This window comes from Bos indicus x Bos taurus, chromosome 12 (assembly GCF_003369695.1).
Source record: "Bos indicus x Bos taurus breed Angus x Brahman F1 hybrid chromosome 12, Bos_hybrid_MaternalHap_v2.0, whole genome shotgun sequence".
Taxonomy (NCBI): Eukaryota; Metazoa; Chordata; class Mammalia; order Artiodactyla; family Bovidae; genus Bos; species Bos indicus x Bos taurus.
Genome location: NC_040087.1, coordinates 71,021,260 through 71,037,367, shown reverse-complemented (window position 1 = coordinate 71,037,367; position 16,108 = coordinate 71,021,260). Strand labels below are relative to the sequence as shown.

Genomic DNA, 16,108 nt, shown 5'->3' with positions numbered 1-16,108 from the left:
ACAGAGGTATAGAACAGTCTTTTGGATTCTGTGGGAGAGGGAGGGTGGGATGATTTGGGAGAATGGCATAAAAACATGTATAATATCATATAAGAAATGAATCGCCAGCCCAGGTTCGATGTAGGATACAGGAAGCTTGGGGCTGGTGCCCTGGGATGACCCAGAGGGATGGTATGGGGAGGGAGGTGGGAGGGGGGTTCAGGATGGGGAACACGTGTACAACTGTGGCAGATGCATGTTGATGTATGGCAAAACCAATACAATATTGTAAAGTGAAAATAATAATAATAATTAAAAAAATAAAGAAATAAAATTAAAAAAAAAAAAAAGAACTGGGCATGGAACAACAGACTGGTTCCAAATAGGGAAAGGAGTACGTCAAGGCTGTATATTGTCACCCAGCTTATTTAACTTATATGCAGAGTACATCATGAGAAACGCTGAGCTGGAAGAAGCACAAGCTGGAATCAAGATTGCCGGGACAAATATCAATTACCTCAGATATGCAGATAACACCACCCTTATGGCAGAAAGTGAAAAGAAACTAAAAAGCTTCTTGATGAAAGTGAAAGAGGAGAGTGAAAAATTTGGCTTAAAGCTCAACATTCAGACAATGAAGACCATGGCATCCGGTCCCATCACTTCATGGGAAACAGATGTGGAAACAGTGGAAACAGTGTCAGACTTTATTTTTGGGGGCTCCAAAATCACTGCAGATGGTGACTGCAGCCATGAAATTAAAAGACGCTTACTCCTTGGAAGAAAAGTTATGACCAACCTAGATAGCATATTCAAAAGCAGAGACATTACTTTGCCAACAAAGTTCTGTCTAGTCAAGGCTATGGTTTTTCCAGTGGTCATGTATGGATGTGAGACTTGGACTGTGAAGAAAGCTGAGTGCTGAAGAATTGATGCTTTTGAACTGTGGTGTTGAAGAAGACTCTTGAGAGTCCCTTGGACTGCAAGGAGATCCAACCAGTCCATTCTGAAGGAGATCAGCCCTGGGATTTCTTTAGAAGGAATGATGCTAAAGCTGAAATCCCAGTACTTTGGCCACCTCATGCGAAGAGTTGACTCATTGGAAAAGACTCTGATGCTGGGAGGGATTGGGGGCAAGAGGAGAAGGGGACGACAGAGGATGAGATGGCTGGATGGCATTACCAACTCGATGGACGTGAGTTTGAGTGAACTCCGGGAGTTGGTGATGGACAGGGAGGCCTGGCATGCTGTGATTCATGGGGTCGCAAAGAGTCAGACACAACTGAGTGACTGAACTGAACTGAACTGAGTAGCTTTTCAAGAACCTACTGTGTAGCACAGGGAACTCTACTTAATGCTCTGTGGCAACCTAAATGGGAAGGAAATCCAAAGAGAAGATACATGTTCAAGTAGTTCACTTAGATGTACAATAGAAACTAACACAACATTGGAAAGAAACTATAATAAAAATTAAAATATTAAAAATAAAGTAGCTACTTCTATTCCCATGTAGCTATAAAGAGTATGAAAAGACCATGTTAAGTTTCAAGTGGATAATCTCTTAAATAATTGAACTTCAAGAAAGTATAAAATATATTTTGACATGAGATAATCTAAACAAGATAATCTAATCTCTCACTATCTTATAGAACCCCAAAGGATTTGTAAATAACTATAATCATTTAAATTTATGTCTTATCATGACATAAATCAGTACTATGCATACACAAATTAAAAGAGCCTTCCAAACATCTCTTCAACTCACAATGCTATATAGAAAGGGGATAACTTTGGCAATATATATTCCATCAAGTATGTTTTTCTATTCAGCTGCCACATAAGTGTTATTTAAATTCTGAAAGCTGCTTAAATTCCTGAATTCCATCAACAGGTATTTGCCTTAGCCCACCATCCTATATGAATGTGTAACAGAATCCCTTTCTTCTTTAAGCCCTCATTGTCCACCAATTCAGAAGGTAAACAGCTGGTAGATTCAAGTGTCTTATCAAGTGATGGATAAAATAAATACCAAATTTCAATGAGAGGATTTTTACATAACTTACTCATTGTAGAAAGCTTGTACAAGCATTTCCTTTGAGGATATTTAAATTTTTACTTAATTAAAAAATTTATTGGGGTATAGTTGCTTTACAATGTTGTGTTAGTTTCTGCTGTTCAACAAAGCAAATCAGCTATATGTATACATATATCCCCTCCCTCTTAGACCTCCCTTCCCCCATCCCTCCCCTCTAGGTCATCGCAGAGCACTGAGCTGAGCACCCTGTGCTATACAGCAGCTTCCCACTAGCTACCTGTTTTACACATGGTAGTGTACATATGTCAGTCCTAATCTTCCCATTCATCTCCCTCACTATCCCACTCGCACTGAGTCCAAACATCTATTCTCTATATCTATGACTCTGTTTGTCCCCTGCAAAGAGGTTCACCCATACCATTTTTCTAGATTCCATGTTGTTCAGTCGCCAAGTTGTGTCCAACTGTTTGCAACCCCATGGACTGCAGCACGCCAGGCTTCCCTGTCCCTCATCATCTTGCCGAGTTTGCCCAAGTTGATGAATCAGTGGTGCCATCCAACCATCTCGTCCTCTGTCACCCTTTTCTCCTTCTGCCTTCAGCCTTTCCCAGAATCAGGGTCTTTTCCAGTGAGTCAGCAGTTTACCTCAGGAGGCCAAAGTATTGGAACTTCAGCTTCAGCATCAGTCCTTCCAATGAGTATTCAGGGTTGATTTCCTTTAAGATTGACTGGTTTGATCTCCCTACTGTCCGAGGGATGCTCAAGAGTCTTCTCCAGCACCACAGTTTGAAAGCATCAATTCTTTGGTGCTCAGGTTTCTTTATAGCCCAGCTCTCACATCCTTACATAACTACTGGAAAGACCATAGCCTTGAGTATATGGACCTTTGTCGGCAAAGTGATGTCTCTGCTTTTTAGCACACTATCTAGGTTTGTCATAACTTTCCTGCCAAGAGGCAATCTTCATCTAATTTCATGGCTACAGTCACCATCCGCAGTGATTTTAGAGCACGGGAAGAAGAAATATATCACTGCTCCCAGATTTTCCCCTTCTGTTTGCCATGAAGTGATGGGACTGGATGCCATGATCTTAGTTTCTTTAATATTCGGTTTTAAATTGGCTTTTTCACCCTCCTTCGTCACCATCATCAAGAGGCTCTTTAGTTCCTTTTTGCTTTCTGCCATTCGAGTGGTATCATCCACATATCTGTGGTTGATACTCTCCAGCAATCTTGACTTCAGCTTGTAACCTATCCAGCCCAGCATTCCACATGATGTGTTCTGTGTATAAGTTAAATAAACAGGGTGACAACAAACAGCCTTGTAATACACCTTTCTCAATCCTGAACCAATCAGTTGTCCCATACAGGGTTGTAATGGTTGCTTCTTGACCTGCATACAGGTTTCTCAGGAGGCAGGTTAAGATGGTCTGGTATTCCCATCTCTTTAAGAGTTTTCCACAGTTTGTTATGATCCACACAGTCAAAGGCTTTAGCTTAGCCAATGAAACAGAGGTAGATGTTGTTCTGAAATTCCCTTGCTTTCTCTATGATCCAGAAAATGTTGACAATTTGATCTCTGATTCCTCTGCCTTTTCTAAATGCAGGTTGAACATCTGGAAGTTCTCAGTTCACATAATGATGAAAACTAACTTAAATGATTTTGAGTATAATGTTACAAGCATGGGAGATGAGTGTAATTGTCTGGTGGACTGAACATTCTTTAGCATTGCCCTTCTTGGAAATTGGGATAAGGATTGATCTTTTCCAGTCTTATGGCCACTGCTGGGTTTTCCAAATTTGCGGACATATTGAGTGCAGCACTTTAAATCTTTTAGAATTTTAAATAGCTATGCTGGAATTCCATCACCTCCACTAGTTTTATAGGCAGCAGTGCTTCCTAAGACTCACTTGACATCACACTCCAGAATGTCTGGCTCTGAGTGACAGGCTACATCATCATGGTTATCCAGATCATTAAGATCTTTATTGTATAGTTCTGTGCATTCTTTTCATCTCTTCTTGATCTCTTCTGCTTTAATTAGGACTTAACCATTTCTGTCTTATATTGTGCCCGTCTTTGGATGAAATGTTCCTTTGATATTTCCAATTTTCTTGTAGAGATCTCTAGCCTTACCCTGTCTGTTGTTTTCCTCTATTTCTTTGTACTGTCCATTGATGAAGGCCTTTTGGTCTCTCCTTGCTATTCTCTGGAACTGCATTTAGTTCTAGGAAGTCTTCTAGGTTTCAAGGAACTGGTCAACTTCAGCTTCTTTGGCAAAGGTGGTTGGAACATAGACTTGGATTACTGAGATGTTGAATGGATTGATTGCCTTGGAAAGGAACCGAGGTCATTCTGTTATTTTAAGGTTGCACCCAAGAACTGCAGTTTGGACTCTTGTTGATTATGAGGGTTATTCCATTTCTTCTAAGCAATTCTTGCCCACAGTAGTAGATATAATGGTCATCTCAATTAAATTCACCCATTCCTGTCCATTTGAGTTCACTGATTCCTAAGATGTTGATGTTTACTCTTACTGTCTCCTGCTTGACCACATCCAATTTACCTTGATTCATGGATCTAACATTCAAGGTTCCTATGCAATACTGTTTTTTTTTTTCTTTATTTTTTTAAATTGTTTTTTACTTTGGTTGAAAAATATCATATCAAAAAAAAAAAAAGAAAAATATCGTATCAACTAAAATGCAATACTGTTCTTACAGCATCAGATTTTACTTTCACTAGCAGACACATCCACAACTGAACGCGTTTCCGCTGTGGCCCAGCCACTTCATCCTGTCTGGAGATATTAGTAGTTGTCTTCTGCTCTTTACCAGTAGCATATTGGACACCTTCTGACCTGGGGGGCTAATCTTTTGGTGTAATATCTTTTTGCCTCTTTATACAGTGCCTGGGTTTTTCTCATGGCTAGTACACTGGGGTAGTTTGCCACTCCCTCCTCCAATGCATCACATTTTATCAGAACTCTCGAATATGACCCATCAGTCTTAGGTGGCCCTACATGGCACATATCATAGCTCCATTGAGTTATACAAGCCCCTTCGCCATGATAAGGCAGTGATCCATGAAGAGGCTATATTTCATATATATGCATTAACACAAGTATTTTTTTTCTGTTTTTCTCTTTCTGACTTACTTTACTTTGTATGACAGACTCTACGTCTATCCATGTCTTGACAAATGATCCTATTCCATTCTTTTCTATGGATGAGTAATATTCCAGTGTACATGTGTGTTAGTTGCTCAGTCATATCTGACTCTTTGCAACCCCATGGACTGTAGCCTGCCAGGATCCTCTGTCCATGGAATTCTCCAAGCGTGAATACTGGAGTGGGTTACCATGCCCTTATCCAGGGATTCTTCCCAATTCAGGGATCAAATCCAGGTCTCCCTCATTGCAGGCAGATTCTTTACCATTTGAGCTACCCAGAAGCCCCTCTCCCCCAACCCAGTGTATATATGTACCATAAATGAGATGAAAAGACAGCCCTGAGAATAGGAGAAAAGAATTATAACTGACCAGGGATTAATCTTCACAATATACAAACAGCTCATGCAGCTTAATAAAAAAAAAAAAAAAAAAAAGACAAAAACAACCCAATCAAAGAATGGGTGGAAGACCTATATAGACCTTTCTCCAAAGAAGACATACGATAGCCAAGAGGCATATGAAAAGATGCTCAATATCATTATTAGAGAAATGCAGATCAAAACTATCAATCAGAATGGCCATCATAAAAAATGTACAAAAAATAAATGCTAGAGAAGGTGTGGAGAAAAGGGAACCTCCTTGCACTGTTAGTAGGAATGTAAATTGATACAGTCACTATGGAGAACAGTTTGGAGGTTCCTTAAAAAATTGAAAATAGAACTACCATATGACTCAGCAATCCCACTACTGCACATATACCTTGAGAAAACCATAATTCAAAAAGACACATGCACCCCAGTGTTCACAGCAACACTATTTACAAAAGCTAGGATATGGAAGCAAACTAAATGTCCATCAACAGATGAATGGATAAATAAGGCATTTAAAATTTTTGTTAAAGACATCCTTTAAATACTATATAATGCTATGCTATATGTATTCTAAATACTCTTGTCAATAGAGAGAGTCATGTTAATATTAGTTTGGCAAGCCAAATTTTAAATCAATCCCACAGTTGGGGAGGAGGTAACACTTAGTCTAAGGTTAAGAAAGAGAAAGAATCCTAATTCCAGACACTGGATTTCCCCTGCTTAGCTTCTCAAGTTATTAGTGAAGGTCAGGAGGTGAGCAGTGTGGTAAAGCGGAGCTTTGAATACCTGGAAGGGAATAATGTCTTTATTTGTGGCTCATGCTGACAAAGGATTTCATCTAGGATCGATAAAAGCCAGGGTTTATTCAGACAGAATTTGAATAACGGAAACAAAGGGTGAGGATACATTTCTAATCCCCTTGGCCATTCTTATAAGGATATAAGATTTAGCAAAAGTAACTATTACAATAGACAATAGCTACATATTTCTAGCCGTTGATTTTCTCAATATGCAATCATGGTTTAACTACCAAAATCCATTATGGAGCAAATTAAGAGTCTTCATTCAACCTCTTTTCTTTTGGTAGATCTTTAAAATAATTATTCTGATTAATTCACAGAGTAAATGTGGTTCAGACACTTAATTTGTTAAGACATTACTGAATTACTCTGGAAGCCCTCATTGCTCACACAGACTCATTGTAATATACATCTTAAACTCTGGAATTATAGAGCAGATGACTCAACTTTACCTGAATAAATTCCTAAGTACCAGTTCAGAACGAACACTACAACTTCATCTTCTTTTACTAATGCCCCAGAATATAGGTCACTTTGTAAATTCGCCCTATGGAACAGAAAATAAAAAATATTACACTATAGATACACATAGAATTTACACAAATATCACAAAAAATTACCTCAATTCAAGAAATGTATTTTATGCTGGAAAGTGTTTCCCAGCCCACAAGGCCCTGTGTATGTCTCCCTCTAAAAATTTGAATTGGGATTTTCAGTTTTCAAAATTATCTGTGAAGACAGACCTAGAAAATAAACTTTTAGTTGCTGAGGGGAAGGAGTGTTAGAGAGTTTGGATGCTCATGCACACGCTGCTCTATATAAAACAGATAACCAACAAGGGCTTACTGTACAGCACATGGAACTCTGCTCAATGTTATGTGGCAGCCTGGATGGGAGGGAAGTTTGGGGGAGAATGGATACTTGTATATGTATGGCTGCATCCCTTCACTGCTCAAATGAAACTATCACAATATTGTTGATTTGCCATAGCCCAGTACAATATTAAAAGTTTCAAAAAAGAAAAAAAAAATTGTCTGTGAAGAAGCTGCTGAAGGGAGGGACATGGGGAGAGACCACAGGGGGATCACACACCACCCGTAGGAACTTTCATTTTTCTTCAGGGAACCTATGTGAGGCTGAGAAGAGGAGACTGATCTAGCCCCATCTCTCCTCCTGACTCTGTGGGAAAGTGAGGCTTTCTTTGTGTAGATTTCACAGTGCTTTGGGTCAGACCAAGAATCACTCACCAGAATGCAAGCCACCAATCCTGCAGGACATAGGCAACCTGGAGCAGGAAACAGCAGTCACTCAGACATTGACATCACTGAGCCTCACACCCCGCTCACTAGGATGGGGGACAGAAAGGCTCCAGAACATGGAGACGGTCCTTCCAGCTCAGGTCTGTGCCAAGCCCCACGCCCCAGATGACCACAGGTCAAGGGAGGGCATCTTACACGTTAATATCTTTAAAAGAAACCCTCTTTTCCCTATAAGAGTTTGCTCCCCAAATATAATGTACTTCAATGTATATCCAAGTGGACTGCAAAAGGCAGTCATAACAGTACAAATGTTGGGATTTTTCAAAGCAAAAAGCTTGACAGGTACAGTGATGGTCAGTCCTGGGTGTCAGCTTGGCTGGGCCAGTCTCCAGTGATTCAACCAAACACCCATCCAGATGTTGCCATGAAGGTATTTTGTGGATGATGTTTCATCCATCATCAGAACTTCAGTAGAGGAGATCACCCTCAACACTACAATCGCCTCGTCCAGTCAAAGGCCTGAAGAACAAAACCTGAGGCTTCCTGGAGGAGGAAGAAATTCTGCCTCAAGACAGCAGGGTCAGCTCCTGCCTGAGGTTCCAGCCTGCAGGCCTGCCTTGCTGATTTCACATTCACCAAGCTAGATCCCACAATTGCATGAGCCAAGTTTTTGAGATAAATCTCATAATACACATATTTAAAAATAATTCTAAAATACAGTATAAGTAGTATGTAAATATAAAACTGAGTGCACAAACCAAAATAAACACCTTTACGTACCTGAGCTGCGATGTTTACTAGAATAAGGAAGATGATGACAAGCCAGTCAGTACCACCTGTGAAGTAATTCTTATAGGTCTTAAAACCAACTTTTCCTTCCAAGTGGTCCTCTAGAGGTAGTGTAACCTGTATATTCTCAGACTGGGAGGGGAAAAATGGCAGTGAGAGATGAAATTTCAAATAATGAACCCCAAATTTCAAGAGTTCAACAATGTCCTCCACTGCGAAGCTTTGGGAAACAGATGCATTTCATACACTGTTAGGAGTGCAGGATGGTCCATCTCCTATGGAGAAGGGTGTGGGAATATCTGGCCAAATCACATACGCTTTTACCCCTGGACCCAGCCATCCCACTTGTAGGAATGTATGAGAAATAATCAAAGGTCATTCACATGAGGTTATTAACCGTTGGGTGGCTTTGCTTAAACTAGATCATGACTCTGACACACAACAAAATCAATTAATGTATAAATGCAGAAACTTGCTCTAAAATAACACACAAACTGATATGGAGATAATGTATCCCTCTAGATGACTGTGTCATTCAGTGATAGAAACAGAAAACATACTTGGGGCTCAAAATACTAGCCAAATAGAGTAAACTGAGTTCACAGAGAGAGTTGGAGTAATATGAGTTTGGACAGCACATTGCAAGCATATGATCTGAATCTATTTGGTTCCTAAGTTTCAGAGAGTGATTCCTGAGTTTAGAAAGTGAACAGCTAATCCGAATACTTATCAGGATCATTCCAGGCTCCTGGACTTGGATATTGAGGGTTTGGCTATCAAGGGAATATGTTTTTAAGGGAGATCTAGTGCATTTCAGCATTTCTATCTGGAGGACTTAGAATGCATTATAGAGTCACAGAAGGCTAGAATGTCCTCGCCTCTATCCTGGTCACTGGGATTTAAGGTTGATAAGATGTGGTTCTCAGTCTTGAAAGGTAAGAAAGGAGGACAGGAACTAACACTGAAGTGTCTACCAGGTGTCAGGTCCTTTGCAAACATTATCTCTGGCCTATCACAAACCATCTGACACCGAGGCAAAATACTACCATCAGTCACATGCAGTGCTAGAGTATTCCAACACATAGGAAAAGTAGCTGATTTAATGTGGCAACAGCAGGACTCAGTCTAAGGGGGTCTTCACATTAAGCCTCTGGATGCATAAGGGAAGCTGGGGGCCACCAGCATGAATAGGATGTAACTATGGAAAACTGATGAGTTCTCAATCAGTGTGAGTCACATAAACCCAGAAATACATAGCACTGCACCCACTTCTGATCTCCATAAGATTCTCCATCCTACACCCAAAGGGGAACCTCAAGCAGGCTTGTTCCCCTCATGCTCTTCTAACTCTACCAATTCCATGGAACAAGACTTTGGGAACCTTAGGGTCTACTTTGGGACAAATGAAGATGTCACGAGCAGAGCAGACTGAAGGTCCATGAGACCACCAAGTGCAGACAGACCCAGGCACATTGCAGAATGAGAAACTCACTTCTTGGTCTTCTGGAGCCACATCTTTCAGTGAGGGTCTGGGAGATTGGAGAGATTGAACCAAAGACTCAGAGATCACAGTGGGAGTTCCTGGAACTGGAGATGGTTCAGACTGCTCATTCCCCTTCTCAAAAAGGGAAAAAATATCTACCCGGGATTTCAGGAACTCAGAGTAAGTTCCTCTTTCCACCGTTTTGCCCTAAAATAAAAAAGTTGAGAGGAATTAATTTATATTTGATAATATTAAACCAACCTAAATACTAATCAAAAAAAGTTATCTGGTTTTAAATTATGACTTTTGAAAAAAAAAAAAAAAAGATCCCTGGGTCTAGAATTCTTGTTGAGAAATCTAGTTCAGTCAACTCAGTACAGAACTGAGCATTGCATTCTCTGCCAAACCCTGTCCCTATGGTAGGTGCTGAGGGATATGAAAGAAACTTGTGCTCATGTGTCAAAAACGGAGGCCATTGACATGACTACCCTGGGCATTTGGGGAAGGAAGAAGTACAGAGGTTGGTGAGAGAATCAGCACAGGCTTCTTAGACAACATGGAAATTGACAGAAGCCTCATGTACCAATTCCAGGAAAGGAATTTAAACTTAACCCAGAGGTGGGCACAAGCACATCTGCATATGGGTAAGAGTCTCTCATGAAACCTTCACTGACCACTGTCACTGTCACACTATCATGTGCCCAGCTGGGATAATAGGAACCAGCCCTGGACAGCAAACCCATGAAGAGGCCTCTCCTTGGTCTACAACTGCCCCCACACACTCAGCAGATTTCCAACTGAAAATTCAATATTCCACCTGATAAAGTAATTAAACAAGGAGGCCATGGGGCTGGGGTGGCTCTAAAGCCTTGGCAGTCTGTGCCCACAAACCAAAACCTAAGCCAGAATCAATGCACTCAGATCCGAGAAAAAACTTAGGACCAACCAACCACAAGCAGCCAACTAGGCTTCCCCAAATCAGGCAACTGCTTAAGCTACAGTCAATCAAATCATTTTCTTTGAACACATGTGACACATCCTTGCACAGTTTCCCTCCCCTACAAAGTCATATAAAATAATGTGTAGATGTTTCACTATCTTCTGACTGCATGAAACCAGACTCAGCTGATTCACTCAGTAGCAAATAAAACATCAGGGGGAAAAAAAAAAAAAAAAACACACACAAAAACTCAGGATGCAAAATACATCAAATGAGAGCAGCTGTGGTTAAGGCAGCTCAGGTGGAGGGAGCTGGCCGGGATCCTCGCTGGGACCCCTCTCACCCTCTCTCCTGAGGGGGTCCACTGGGAGAAACAGGGAAGCCTTTGGGTACCGTCAGATACTGCAGAACTAGAAAATTATGCAGGATATATTGTGTCTTGTTCCACTTGGGAGGCAAAATTCACACACCTCTTTAATGAAATCACCACTCACCACATCAAATCAGTAATATGCATGATGAAATGACTGGTGGTACAAAGACAGCAATTTCACTCAACAGTCAAGCACTGACAATTCCAGGGGGATGAAGGGATAGCCATCTGCTCTGAAGAGAGGGACCCAACAGTGAGGATGGACCCCAACTCAGGCAAGTGTGCTCACCAGTGGCCAAATAGTTGTTTTGTTAGTACTAAAACTGGGGGTAGTGTCCTCAAAGGAAGCAATAAGGGGACCCCAAAACATCTAGAGATGGGCAAAATAGGTTATACTCCTGCCACTGATCCTGTGCTCATAACACTATGAACATTGGAGTTTACACACTAGAATCACCTCTTCTGCACGTGAAATCAACTGCTCTCGAGTTTGAGAAACCTTAGCCTCCCCCCATTTCTAGAGGAGTGAAGAAGGGCTGACACATGGAACTGCTTCTAAAGAGGCAGGGGTTCTGTATCTTAATAATCTTTCTTGCAGTAGAGATTCTTTTCAGAAGTCAGGGATCTGACCAAGGGCCTGTGGAGCAGTCAGGGGTTATCGACAGAGGTGCTGAGACCCAGAGGCAAACAAGCCAAGAAATAAAGCATTGAACGACCACCAAGTCTGAACACTTCTCACTAATCTCCACCCCACCAACAACCATGCTAGGAGTTGTGAACTGGATGGTGCCCCCTCCTCAAAAAGATGTGCTCAAACATGACACCTGTGAACATGACCTTCTTTGGATACAGGGTCTTTGCAGATGTAATCAAGTTAAGATGAGGTCACACTGGAGCAGGGTGACCCTAAAGCCAGTAAGGCTAATGTTGCTATGAGAAGAGAAGAGACCCAGACTGACACAGGGACAACGGCCATGTGACATCAGAGCCAGAGACCACAGCACTGCAGCTGGAAGTCAAGGAACACCAAGGAAGGCCCGTGAACATCAGAGGCTGGAGGGAAGCATTCTCCCCTGGAGCCTCCAGGGAGAGCACAACCCTGCCAGCACCTGGATTTGGGACCTGTAGCCTCTAGAAGAGGGAGATGATAAACTCCTGCTGTCACCCAACTTGCAGTGCTGTGATACAGCAGCTCTAGAAACTGATACCCTAGCCTGAGCCCACACTTCTGTCTTCTCAACTTTACTAAGACTCCTAACTGCTTCTTCTGTCGCCCCTCCAGTAACCATCAGAGAAATCTCTTAACTCCCACATCAGATGACATCCCTCCTCTGCTTTGGACCGTCTGATGGCTTCCATCCCACAACCGCCCATTGTCCACTGCTCAGAGACCAGCTCCCTCCTGTCCCCTGTTCACTCTCTTCAGACACGCTGGTCTTCCTGCCGTTCCTCCAACCTGCCAGGTCAGCTCCTTACTTAGGACCCCCTGCCTGAGACCCCCTCCCCCTGGTGACTGTGTGGCCATCACCTTCATGTCACTCAGATCCCGTGAGGCACCAGCTCCTCAGGGAGGCCAGAATATCACCTTCTTTTTCACATCCTCCCCATAAAACAGGAGCCCCGTGAAGGCAGGGCCTTGTTCTCCTGCCACACAGGCTCCCACATGTACTGGGGACATAGAGACCTGGGCAGGGAGTCCAGAGACTGGAGAAACCAGCAGAGAGGACGTCTCTGACCCAGGTGCTCAGCTACCCAGCCTTGCTTCTGGTGTTAATGGAAGATGTTCTTTTGGCAAACTATATATGACAATGACCTGGATACCAACACATCTTAGAATCTCTAAGTGATACACTTTGACTTAAGTCAGGGAAGAGGAAACTAAAAAGTTCTAAATAAAATTGCAACATTAACCTTAACAAATTTCATTAGAATAGTGATGATTCAATAACCCTGTGGTTGCACTTTTATACACTTTAGGGTTTATGTGGCTTAGAGTGTAATAGTGACATTTCTATAGGGATTTAGGTTCATCCTCCAAGACATGAACACCAGCTGTAAGAAGAAGGGGGCAAAAAACTGAGGGAGAAGAGGGCATTTACCATGAACCCAAGGAGACTGACCTGCAGGGAGGTCTGTCCTTCAACACACCTGAGTGCTAGCAATTCCACGGATTTCTAGAAATTACTTACATCTTTCAATATCAGAATCTGACTTGCATCTTTTAGGTGCTGCAACTGATGAGTGACTAAGATTGTGATCTTCTCCTTCAAGGCCTGACGAACACACCTACAAAGGTAAAAGGCACAGTAAGCAAAAGCACATTAATGGAGTGCCTCAAACTGAAAACCAAAAGCACATTAATGGAGTGTCTCAAACTGAAAACCTATATTTTGAAAACAGTGAGACAAAGACCACACAGCAGTGAAAGATCTTTAGTTTAAATACCAAATCGACTGAAAAAAAAAACCAAATCGATAATAAAAATTAAATAAATGTAAATCAATTAATCCAACTAGGTTCTTAAATTTATCAGCAGCAAATTTGAATCTAGTGCTATAAAAAATTCTTAAAACCAGTCTACTGAAGGAGGCAAAAACAGCGAAGTTTTTCCTCTAAAACTTAGCTTAACAATTATTTACATGTTTCATAAAGGAAAACAACTGAGTAATACTGAGACTTCAAAACTTGACTAAACTAAAACACTATTTTATCACTATTCAGGAATGGAAGCAGACGGATCCTTGTTATTTAAAAATGTGTACATTCTTTGCTTTCTAGGTGATTATTTATAATTAATGATGTAAATATTCACAACAAAAAATTAATAGATTCTTGGTAATCTTTGCCGGAGTGCATTTGCTAGACACGTGTTCCCAAAGAATATTAGATAGAAAATGAATGCCAGAGTGGCCTGTATCAATCACTACAACGTTTCCACTTCCATCCAGGAAGCACGTCTTCTTTCATTTGGAGTGAACACCTTCCACATACGAAAGTAAAAGAACAGAATCCAAATGGCCCAAACCACAGTGGAAATCACCCAATGACTCGGAACACCCACCAGTTCTCTTAGTCAAGACACCCCTCACTATTCAACCTTAAATTGTTTTCACAGTAAAAAAAAAAAAAAAAAAGGCAAAAACTACTCCTACATTTCAAATGTAGACCCCTAGGAACTCAGCCCCAGTGTCATCCCACAAAGTCCACAACCCCTCCAGGGAAGCAAGTGGGTCTGGGGCCCCAGTGACCACAGGCAGGGCTCTAGGCAGGTACTCTTGGAGCCCGAGCCCCTTGCAGAGCAAATCGCAGGAACCTGGGCCAGAGTTCAACCTGTGAGTGAATCAGATGGAGAGTCTGGAGGCAGCAGGCTGCAGCTCAGTTCCTCTCTTGAGCCTGATGTCAGATGAGCAACTCAACCTGTTTCTTCATCTCAAGACAAGATCAAACAACTCATCTACATGTTCTGAGAAATCAAACCACCAATCTACTCAGCAAATGTCAGCTTTTCTTTTTCCTAACCATGAGTGGTCATGTGCTTTGGACTCGGGTCAGAAAACTCTTAAGGAGACACTCTGGACACTGAGTCTGTGATCAAAAACAAGACTCTGGAATGTAAACACATATACCATACGTTCGCTAAGTCCAAAAGGATTCATTTTTACATTTTTACATGTGTTAGCTCAGCATTCATACCTAAGTTTCTTGACTAACACCTTTTCAAATTTAGTACTAAAACAGATTTTTTTTCTCCTTGATTCATAATTTCCTGCCAATAATCCCTAAAAGGGGATATTAATCAAATCTGACAGGGTGTTGTGTCCAAGATGAACCAACCCAAAAGTTTTAAGATGTTTTCTTCCTAACATCCCATCACAGATGAAGTAATACAAATAATTACAATGAAGAGGTCAGTTAATGCCTTTGAATTTTTCATAAATGATGCTTTTATCCAAATCACTAGAAAAATACCCTATTTTCCAAGTTTTTAAAGATTTCCAAGTCATGCCATAGAAATGACTGAGTCAGCAACCAGTTGTATAACAGTTATTCCTGTATAAAGGCTGTGTTAATCCTATGCTATTACTGCTAAGTCGCTTCAGTCGTGTCCGACTCTATGCGACCCCATAGACGGCAGGCTATGAGGGTCCCCCATCCCTGGGATTTTCCAGACAAGAACACTGGAGTAGGTTGCCATTTCCTTCTCCAGTCCCACATATAATCCTATATAAGGGCTCTATTAAGAGGGGACGCATCTTGTGGTGGAGGCAATACAAGTAAGACAGAGGCCCCACCTCCATTCATTCAATCAGCAGAGGTTTGCTGAGGAGCCAGGCACTGTCCTAAGTGCTGAGGATCCACCCACAGGTCAAGACAGAAGACAATACTCTGCACCGTGTAGAGGACACAGTGAGCAAGCATAGAAAACCCACTATTGGGCTGTGACCTGTGCTCTGAAGGAAAAAGAAGGGCAGCTGCTGTCTTAGATGGGGAGACATGGGAGCCCTGAGACTGACTGGGGAAACATCCTGGAAGAGGGCACAGCAGGTACAGGGTTCCTGGGACAGAACACACTGGGCGGAGGTGCCTTCCTGCATTCATAATTTATGGGTGGCAGGGGGTGGTGGTGGTTTAGTGGCTAAGTCGTGTCCGACTCTTGCAACCTCATGGACTGTAGCCCGTCAGGCTCCTCTGTTCATGAGATTTTCCAGGCGAGAATAATGGAGTGGGTTGCCATTTTCTTCTCCAGGGGATCTTCCTGATCCAGGAGTCGAACCCGGGTCTCCTGCACTGCAGACAGATTCTTTCCCAACTGAGCTACAATGGGTGGCAGGGGGACTCATAAATGGTCAAGTGCACCCGCTAAGGGCTGAGGGAAGACAGAGGGCACGGGCGCCCCCTGGAAGAGCA

The 16,108-nt window shown here is 42.0% G+C and overlaps 1 protein-coding gene across 1 annotated transcript in view; it reads right to left on the bottom strand.

Annotated features, from left to right (window-relative positions):
* Positions 1-16,108, bottom strand: part of LOC113902124 (multidrug resistance-associated protein 4-like) — a 137,115-nt gene that overhangs the window by 77,560 nt on the left and 43,447 nt on the right. The window contains 5 exon segments of the mRNA XM_027557078.1: positions 6,809-6,903; positions 7,604-7,641; positions 8,396-8,536; positions 9,897-10,094; positions 13,390-13,486. Coding sequence (XP_027412879.1) covers positions 6,809-6,903; positions 7,604-7,641; positions 8,396-8,536; positions 9,897-10,094; positions 13,390-13,486 — 569 coding nt within the window.